Below are 10,082 nucleotides of genomic sequence, written 5' to 3'. Positions count from 1 at the left end.
AACAAGTTTTTCAACGGATCATGTCCTCCCGCACATACTTTCCCTTTAACTTCATCCAACAGTGTGTGCACGTAAATGGCCGTACCGTTGACCTGTGGTACAGCACGGCGACCCATGCGGGCTACATATAATGTGTAGATCAACATTGAGTGAATGAATCAATCAACAAGGTTAGCAAGAGGAAGTAAAATTTACCATCTCCTCCGCGTGCAATGGCCACCTTGCCTCGAGCTGACTGACCAAGTTGCAGAACTTGATGACGCTGACCTGAATAGCGTGCCAGTGATAAGACAATGACGTTGCATGGTCGCATGATGTACACATTGTAGGGTGCAATGTGCTTTCCCGCGTGAAACTTTTCATGCACTTGCTCCCAGAAGGGCGGTCCTCTGGTCCTTCTATGAAATCCACGAATACGGCCAACCACGCATCGGACAAAACTCATCCTCCATGGTCGAGTAGCCCACCATCTTTTCTACTCTAAAAAACGACATAGCATTTGAAAATAAGCTCAATGACATTTGACCGAACACCTGCCGGGCGTGGTGTCTGCCACGGAGGTCGTTGACAGGGGGCAGATCGTACCTGGGTACAAACGGCTCCAGGGCTGAAAGCTCCGTCGGAACGGCGAGCGGGTGTGTCGGTGCTGGTTGCGGACGTCCGACAATGCCTCTGTGGCGGTCAGAGACGAACAACAGCGGCGGCGAAGGTGGAGGGTGCGGATGCAAAGTAAAGGGGAGAAGGGGCGGAGTGGAAGGCAATGAGACCGGGAGGGGGGATTGGATAGGCCGGGGGTGTCGGAGTCCTACGTTTCGGGTGTTCGGACGTCCGCAAACCTCCCACACTTTTGTCTTCAATTTGTGGTTGAAATCGCGGTCCAAATAATTGCGGGAGGTTTAGGGGTCCGTCTTGGAGATGCCCTTAATAGTTACTAGAGGTTGGGGCGCGCCTCCTGGCCGTACCTGTGCGTGCAAGTCTAGCTTTCATAGTTCCGAACGTGCTTATTTGATCCAGAGAAGCACAGCCAGCGTAGATAAGCTACAGATGTTGAAGAGAAAAGTGCACACCTGTGCGTTGCCAGATAGGCAACCGCAGTTTCCACTGATTTTTAGCTCTAATTGCACAACACATGCATGTACAGTGGACACATACTTGAATTAATGACAGTAATACAGGCAAAATCCATTAGAGGTGGAAGTATATTAATCTTAGGGGGTGGCAGCAGGTTATATACCTGGTTAGAAGATGCATTACATGCGATGGTTGTCCAAAAGTGAATCAAACTCAGCAAATAAACAAGCAATCTAAAGACGATGTATCTACCAGATGCTCCACTCTATGTCGTTGTATTTCAGCCACGAGACTTGCCGCTGCAGCTTCATCTGCACGCTCCGCCAACCCCATCGTGCCGATGCTCGCCTTCATCATCGCCTGCTCGAGCAGCTCCTCATCTGCTTCATCATCAGATCGCCATCGCAGTAGAGCCCTCGACGCAGCCCACAACCTCTCACGGTAGCCGCGGAAGATGTAGCGGTCATCGCCATTCCCGCTTGTCGTAGTGCAGCCACCTGTTGGGACTGCCTTCGGCCACGCGACTTTGCCAGTGTCTTGAGCAGGCAGAGGCAGCATCGGCGTTCAAGCTCAGTTCTACATCAAATGACATCGTTGCCCACCAAATCCAGCAAGAAGTTAAAGTGCGGATGCCGCAAACGCCGTGAATCCAAACTTGCCATTAGTGTGCTGTAGATCCATGTGTTTGATAAAGGGAAATAACAGACTGAGCACAAACATGATATAAACTTCGTCACTGCAAATTGGAGTCCATGGCCCTGTAATTTCAAACGGCAGATTCACCACAGTTATAGCAGAATTTTTTGAAGCCCATCACCTTCATCAGAGAAGTTCTTCAGACTATGCTCTCGCTCCATGCAGAGCAAGCAGATCTGAAAATAACAGAAAGATATCACAGTTTCTAAGAGGAAGTGAAACTGAAATCTCAGCTTGCTAATGCACACTTGTTGACAATCTTGGCTGAGAATGACAAATTTGCTTTAATACAATAACAAGTAATAACAAACAACATAGAAGACATCACAAGGAGATGATCGAGCTATTTTAGATCTTAAGGGCATGAATACTACAAAATGGGTGAATCTTGTAACAGATAACTTCAACAGTTTGTTGAATATTTGAGAATGCAGTTTCTAGTCGCACCAGGCAAGATTCATACGCAAAAGGGGCTTCAAACACCTAAGTTGGCCAAAAAGGCAGGAAAGGCAAGTAAGTAAAATGAACAAGGGACCAAACAGTTCGAGATCAACTGCTTTCCACTCATAGACCTAGTAGAAAATAATACCAGCGTGTGATCATCCAACATAGCAGCACAATCACCAAATAACTCCAAGGTGCTTCAAATGAGGATAGAAGATTATGCCAAATAAACATATCCATAAGATTGCACATATCAGCAAAAAAATAAACCTTGACATCTGTTCAACAGCCATGGGAAAACAGTTATTAGACTGATTAAAGAAGAGAAGTAGGTCATTTCTAGGGGGGAGAAAGAGAGAGAGAGAGAGCACCAACTGGTTTCATCGTTGAAAAATATTTCCTAATATGTTCATTGGCTTCATCACAAACTGAGCTATGTCAGACAATATGAATCTCATCCAGATCTCAGAACATCTGGAGAAATTAAATATTTGTTGCATCAAATTTTTACGGTTTTGAGAATGTGACAATTCATGGGTTCATCGGAAAGAACATAAATAATACTTAGATGTATGCACGGTGCATTACTACTAATATAAAAGAATTAGGCTTCGATTCCCATTTCTCTTATCCTACATTAGCAAATTTTGGGTTAGGATAAAATCATGGGTTTTCCCAAAATAAAATTAACAAGCCCAGCAAGAAAGAAATCATTAGAATTCAAGCTTATCAGACAATCAGGCACTTCCGTTGGCATGTCAACAATCAGACTGAACAAACCTACAGTCCCCAATTTTCCCTCTAAAAAATGTGTAATGTTAGGAAAGGGAGTAAAATAAAATGTTGTGCAAATCAGCATCCAGAAAATTCATAGAAGCAATGCAATGCAGCAAAGAGGAACAATAAACTTAATGTGTAAAATTCATCTTGAGACCGCTATACTTTCCCCAGGAGCCAGAAAAGCTAGTCATATCACACACACATTTAGGCAAGCAAATTACTTCGACTGAATCAATTTCTTTGCATATATGGCATAAAGGCATCTAGAGAAAAAAAAACCCTGATGATGTTAGTTTACCTTGCCAAGCTCATGAAATCCATCTAACTGATTAAGAAGCTCCATCACCGTGCGCTGGATCTCACGGTCGTTACTGGTTCCTCACTAAATCATGTCCTACCAATTGCATCGATTTAATCCATGAAGATAATGCATGGCTAGAAATAATAATTTGAAGAAGATGAAACAAAATTTGTGGGCAGCATAAATAAACTAAATGGTGATATAAGTTTAAAGATCTAAGAAATGCACTTGTACTTATATTCAGATCAGTTTGATTTCTTCTTGTTGGGCAAAACTGATACTGAGATCTGAAGTTTAAAATTTTATAGTGTTGGACCGGAATATATTTAGATGGCACAACATCTCAGTCAAGGGAACTATCAAGTCATAGCTTGCATCTCAGCAACAGTAGATGCATAACCATCTGCCACCATGTGTGTCTTACAGATAATAAGGGAATTAAGCTTAAGACCAATTAACTTTGCAAAAAGAAAGCCGGAGCAAAACTTATGCGGTGATCGCGTGCATAGCTGAACATTTATCTGATTAAACGAGCACTTTCTCCAATATATTTGTCAATTATAGCACTTGACAGAATCTGGTTTTAGACAATACGTCAGTGTAATGTAATACTCGCATAATGAAAATACCAAGTACCATCAATCAAGTAAAAACAACACCTCCAAAAGTTAGCATCGATGTTACTGGCGAGAGCCCTTGCTAATACTGTCTTCCCGGTTCCTGGTGGGCCATAGAGTAGAACACAGCATGCATATCTTTACTTCTTCAACTTGCAGAAATAAAGTGGATCCTAAACACATTTGTTGTTGAATTTACCTTCGGGGGTCAGGCAATAAATATCACGTTGCAGGCCCTGTCAAGCGTGCAATTAAGAGACGAGCATGTGAAGCAACGGTTTACCTGCTTAAATTGGTTGAGGGGCTCGTCGCTACGACCGTGGAGAGCAGACTAAATCCGCTCACAGTCGAGAAAATTCAAGGACCATTAGTGCATGTAGACTACGAATGCTGCATCGTGGGCGGCGGCGGCAACTGTGCCAGCGGCCATGAGTGCCTAGTCGAGGCCGTCGGCGAAGTTGAATAGCCTCCAAAAGGAGATCGCGCCGGGAAGGGGCTCGACCTCGTCCTCATCCACATCCTCGTCGGCGGACCTGTACAGTTTGAGCCTACTGATAAATCTTTTCGCCAACACATTTTAAATCTTACTATCTTACACCTGTCAGTGTATTCGTAAAATGCATAGTTCAAATAGAGTAACGTAGTCTTGGCTTGCATGCTGACTCTTTCATTCATGTCCTAAACCATTGGACTGGAACAGAGGGTCAATTCGACAGACGCAGCTCCGAGACTTGTTCGCCACACAAGATTGGACCATCGAGAGAAATGCCAGGCGTGCCGAGCCTAACTCTGGCCAGCATGGCGTGCACCGGCGGTGCAGAGCAGAAAGCCAGCGCACCCTGGGCCTGGAGAGATCACATCGACTGTCGACCTGCTGCTAGCAAACGTCTGCTCATCCGGTCTGCAAAACTACAAGGAGGCCTTCCCCCTGAGGACGTGAGAGTCTCTGCTCGGCATCCTGACCACGAGAAGCTTCCATCAACAACATTACAACAACAGCAGACCCAAGGCCGGGGCTGCTGGCTGTTTTTTTGCACTGGAAATAGCCAAGTCTGGTTGCATGGTTTGGTACTCTGGTTGAAGTGGTGTCCGTGTCGGATGCAGCTTGGACAGAAGAGGCATTTTTTGTTGGTAGCATTGGTGCTGCTGGGCCTTGCCCATGCCTTGGGCGGACGATTCGGCTGGTCGCGAACTCGCCATGACAGGAGTGTGCAGCCCAGGAGATGCAAAGCCAAAATGGCCAATTGGAGCGAGGAACGAGGCCCCGGGTGATGCAGGGTGGCGCAGTGACAGGCGACCTTGGTTCTATTCATGCTGCCAGACTGCCATTTCTTGCACTGTCCTAAAGCATTATCCTAGAGACGGGGCCGAATGGCTGTTACTACATAGAATTAATAGCGTTTTGCTATAGTAAACTGACTATTAACTCCGCTGCTAACCAAAAGGGACATCCATGCTCCGAACTGACTTTATTAAGCATCACACCTATACATATGCAATGCTCCTCTGTATCGAGATATATTACAGAGGCGAATTTCCAAAAGAATCGAGCAGAAGAAGAAAACAGAAAACGACTCGCCTGTTAATTCGACATGGAACAATCTGGTGCCTCGGTCTTGATAACTCTGGTGTAGTACGAGCCACAGGCGGCGCATTTGTGATACAGCCAGTGGAACCAAGAAAGCCCTTTTTTCCGCAGTCGTTACAGAGTATATCCTGGAGCAATCAGGCAGAGCGGCAGCGTAAATCCTTCAGTCAATGGAAAGAACGAAATCAGAATGAGAGAAATAGTGTACCTGGCATCGGTTCCGGTATATTCCAAAATACACCTCAGGAAGCTCTTCTGCAGCCAGCAAGCCGTCGAGCATTCCAAAATACACCTACAGAGAAACAGAGGATATGGACTTCAAATTAAATTTGTTCGCTTTGCTTTTAAAAGAAATGTGGCATTAATACAGAGGAAATTGTTAACTCGAAAACAATAGCTTCTGAAATTTCTAAATTTCATGAGATAGAAGAACACAATCATCAGAGGGAAATGCAGAAATAGTTTTGGCATCAAGTGGCGCAACTTACCGTCATATCTCCCAAGGATTTGCTGCAGATTGGACCCTCCCGAATCCCAACACCAGCATCTCCCCGCCGACTCGTCTTCATATGGCGACGGCGACTCTGGCAACTCCGAGACGTCGGACAGCGGCGGGAACGGCCCGTGGGCACGGGATCTTCTCTACCTGACGGCCTTGTGGCGGCTCAGGCGCAGCTGCCAGCCCCGTGCTCCTTCAGACGAGGGGAGAGGCGGTCAAGGAGGAGGGGATGGTGGAGGGCTGGAGCTCGGCTATGAGAGAGGAACGGGGACGACAAGGCGAGGAGAAGTGGCGGACGCGGCGGCGCCGGGGCGCGGAAGAGTGATGCGGACGCGGACGCGGACGCGGCGGAGGTAGGAGACTCGCACTCTCTTTCTCCCCAGATCCGACGAGGCGACGACGACGATGGAAGAGAAGAGGCGGCGGCTGCGTTGGCGTGCGGTGCGAGAGGTTGCGTGTGCGGGGACAACGAGAGAGGTGGGTTGCGTGCGCTGCGCTCGATACTGGAGGAAGTTGCCTCGAAATTTCCTGCGCTGATTAATATTTTTTTCCTTTCACCAGCGACGGTAAATCTTTGGACGTGGCATAGGCGAGGAGTCGCCCTTACCGCCACTAACGTCGTGATGGTTCGACCTCCCTCGATCCCACGAGAACCATCGCGCGATGGGCCACGCCCGACCTTCCCCACCTCTCCTACGATCGCACCGTGATTCTTTCCCGCACACAGAAAAAAAAAAACTCAAAAAAGCGACGAAGGAAACAACCGCGACCCACGATCGCACGTCCCAGGCCCATCTCCCCCAACCCCTTATTCCGCGACCCATCGTCCTCCTACCTCGAGCCGCCGCTCCTCGTGCCTGGTGCGATGGCAACCCTCGCTGGAGGCTCCCACGTTCTCAGTTCTCACGCAAGCTGCCGCGCCCTCCCCGCTATGCGCCATTGGATCCTCCCGTGTTGACCTCCTCACTCAAAAAGTCGACTGGGCCGCCATTGAAGTATGCAGTCTAGCGCCTCTACCTTGCCCCCATCCTCCACGCTCCCCAATTTCTCCAGCCAAATGGGGGATGTTAGCGACGACATAGAGAGTGTCTTAGCCAGTAGGTTCTGCCTCACACCTCCTCCTCCTACCCCCTCGGCCAGGTCTAGCTGGCGTGGATGCTATTGCAGGACCCACATGGCGTGCACCTCCTCGATCCAAATCAATCCTCTACCTTGTCTTTGAGTACAGGATACCGACCTCTGGAGTCTGGAAGTTCATATGTGGCCACCGCAAGAACCATAAGAAGATCACTGGCAATACCGTCAAAGGCTGGTTGTTCATTTTCCAATTTTTGCATGCGGGTGTTTGGTTGAATGTGCCAATGGTGTTTGATCTGGTGTTTGGTGACCCGGTGATGTTGTGCATGTACATCATGATGTGCCAGCTCTGCAAGGGTGTGGCAGAGACGTTGTGTGTTGCACTGGGACTTCAAGCCGCACAAAAACTTGCTCATGGACGTGCCTTCACGGTTCCTCTCAAGAAGTACACACGTGATGTCTAGTTCGTGATTCGTACTGCACCTGATTGATGGCTGATTCTGCATAATTCCCTTTCCTTGATCTGTTCATGATGCATGTAATAGCTTTGCAGATTCTTACTATGTGGTACAGGCCCCTACGTTCCTTCTTGGCACTAGATTTGGTCAGTGGGCTGCACTTTGGTAGGATAAACTGGACATGATAAATTAGCACATATTTTATACTCAACTCTCTTACATAGATACGCCGAACTTCCGGTAAATGGCATCCGAGTTGATTGCAACCATGGCACTTTTCCCTGGAGAAGGTGCAGCAGCTATGCTCCTGGACAGTTTGATGTATAGTACCACACCTTGTCAGATGTTACTTCTCTTATTGCTTGACATTATAGTAGAGGGTATCTGATGCTGAAGGTCTGTCTTGTTTTTTGAATGCTAGGTTGTTGGGCACTCGAAATGAGGATGTCTTGGCCATGAGTAGGTAAGCTCCCAAACTCACACACGTACCCTTAGTGGAACGTCTCATACTTGTCTTTTGTAATTTTCAGTCTCGATGCTGATGGGTTTGATCTGCTTTAGGTTAGTATTACTAATCAAACATATGCATCTGTGCTACTTGACCTTGCAGAAACATAGAAGAAGAGGTGCTCCAGTGTCATTACCGTGTGCAAATGAAATATATACTGATGTGCAATTGTTTCAGATTTTTTGGGGGTATAGAAGTAATGTTTTAAATTTACACGTACAATTGCATCTAACAGGCTCCACATAAATCCAGTTATTTTGTATGTGAGGGACAAGCACAGAAAAGAAACACGGTACTGGTAATTATTATGGTTCTGATTTGTTTAATTGCATTTGTGATTGATTCGTCAAGATTGGCAATAATATGTGCTATTAGAAATATTTGAAGAACAAAATTTGACCAGGTGGTGCTTCCCTACATTTAGTGTCAAGAATGTTCAATTTGTTTATCGTTGGTGCAGTTTTTAATGGCATTTTGTGTAGCACGGCTCCTCAAGGATGGTATTTAAGGGACAATATATTAATAGATGGTTCGCATTATATACACTATATTTGTTTAAATGAAGACGATATATTCCAGACGGTGTGTGAATTATGTCCATAATGCTCTAATCCCAGTAGAGATGGAGGAGCAAGCATGCCGCTGGCAATTGTGGTACCAGCCCAAGAAGTAACCTGCGATGAATATCTCTGCAAAACTCGACTCTATGCACATGGATACTCATGTATGCGCCATGAACTAATGTCTAAAGGTACCTAGAAGTGTATTATCCTTTGAGGTCTGAGCTTCGCTACGTTAGTAGACAAGATAAAGTTTCTGCACATGTATGTGCAAAAATAAGTATTCCCTATAAATGACGTGTGCAAAACAGGTATCATGCATATCAGCATTATGTGAATTATAAGTTCTGTGTCCAAGCAAACATTGCTGAGAAATCCTCTGCATGATTCTCACTGTCTACATGCATGTATATGTGTTGAAGTGTTTTCGTGGTCCCTTTTTTAGTTCTTGGAACTTTGATATACATTCAAGTGGTTTGTGCTTGCTCATGCACTAACTGGCGTGCAGTAACATTCACCGGACCATCACAGTTCTGCTTAGTTGACTGTCCTCATTTCTTCATAATTGTACAATTAAGATTGTATTTCTGTTTGTAGCTACAATTAAGATTGTACTTCTGTCTGTAGTGAATGATTTTCTAGGTTCTAGGCATCTTATTTACCCTATGTAAAAGAAAGCTGGTGATTGCAAATAGATTTGGAGAAATCCATGTTTTTCTCAGTTGTGTAACGCTAGACCTGACGGACCGAGTGATGACAAACAGAGACAGAAAATGTAGACTCCGCCTTATATCCTTGTGGTCGAGACAAGTCTACTATAGCAACCCAAATTTCATTTTTTTTCTTCTTCTAGGATATGAGGACACATGTAACATTATTTCTCAATTACCACAATTATTCAATTATCTGTTTCTCTTAGCAGAGCAACTTCCCTGAGATGACAAAAGAATTTGATCCACCAAATCTTGTGAATTTGTCATCCATCTTTGGTGCTACCTTGAGAAGTCCAAATAAGGTTGTCCAGATTTTAAAATCAAAGATTTTACCCTATTACGTGAAGATGAATTAGTGCATAGGCTTCATGACGAGCAACCACTTAAGAAGCCTTAGGATAGAAGATTCTGCAAAGGAAAATGTTGACACAAAATAAACAAATATATGTTTTGGAAGCTAATATTTCACTTGCTATTTGCTGCTTTTTATTCTGGCATCTTCCTTGAAACAATGTTGTGGATACTTCTTTCGTTGTTAAGTCGACTCAAGTTTCAGCATCTACTCACCGAAAAATTGCTATGATTGTTTTACAAACGAGTCTATCTTCTAATACGGTTCATGACGATTAAGAAAGAACGATATTAGTAGGAGTACAACGGTTAGAGACAAAGACCAAGATAGACCTTCTAAAGAACATGTATTGGATGCTAGGAAGACACCGTAATTACCAACACATGGTAAAAAATAAAACAAATAGTAAAAAAATATC

The 10,082-nt window shown here is 45.2% G+C and overlaps 1 protein-coding gene across 2 annotated transcripts; it reads right to left on the bottom strand.

Moving 5' to 3' along the window:
- Positions 1 to 1,183: 1,183 nt before the first annotated feature.
- On the bottom strand, positions 1,184 to 6,503 carry LOC123051436 (uncharacterized). 2 transcript variants are annotated; one of them, XR_006424139.1, is made up of 5 exons: positions 5,986 to 6,502; positions 5,706 to 5,789; positions 5,489 to 5,625; positions 4,193 to 4,442; positions 1,184 to 3,385 (listed from the first exon to the last, which is right to left on the bottom strand). XR_006424139.1 is itself a non-coding variant. In XM_044474299.1 (4 exons), the coding sequence occupies exons 1-4, from the start codon at positions 6,064 to 6,066 to the stop codon at positions 4,346 to 4,348; spliced, it is 399 nt and encodes a 132-aa protein (XP_044330234.1). In that variant the 5' UTR covers positions 6,067 to 6,503; the 3' UTR covers positions 1,184 to 4,345. The 2 variants fall into 2 exon arrangements, 1 of the variants encoding a protein (XP_044330234.1); XM_044474299.1 differs by having other exon boundaries at positions 1,184 to 4,442; positions 5,986 to 6,503.
- Between the last annotated feature and the right edge of the window lie 3,579 nt (positions 6,504 to 10,082).

The sequence above is a fragment of the Triticum aestivum genome, chromosome 2D, assembly GCF_018294505.1.
Source record: "Triticum aestivum cultivar Chinese Spring chromosome 2D, IWGSC CS RefSeq v2.1, whole genome shotgun sequence".
NCBI classification, from domain to species: Eukaryota; Viridiplantae; Streptophyta; class Magnoliopsida; order Poales; family Poaceae; genus Triticum; species Triticum aestivum.
The sequence above is the reverse complement of the archived record's forward strand: the minus strand, read 5'-3'. Positions and strand labels throughout refer to the sequence as shown.

Coding starts and splice junctions, on each gene's coding strand:
- LOC123051436 (XM_044474299.1), bottom strand. CDS start 6,066: ATGAAGACGAGTCGGCGGGGAGATGCTGGTGTTGGGATTCGGGAGGGT. Junction 5,790..5,985: donor AATCCTTGGGAGATATGACG/GTAAGTTGCGCC, acceptor GTTTCTCTGTAG/GTGTATTTTGGAATGCTCGA. Junction 4,443..5,488: donor GTTCCATGTCGAATTAACAG/GCGAGTCGTTTT, acceptor CAAACTGTACAG/GTCCGCCGACGAGGATGTGG.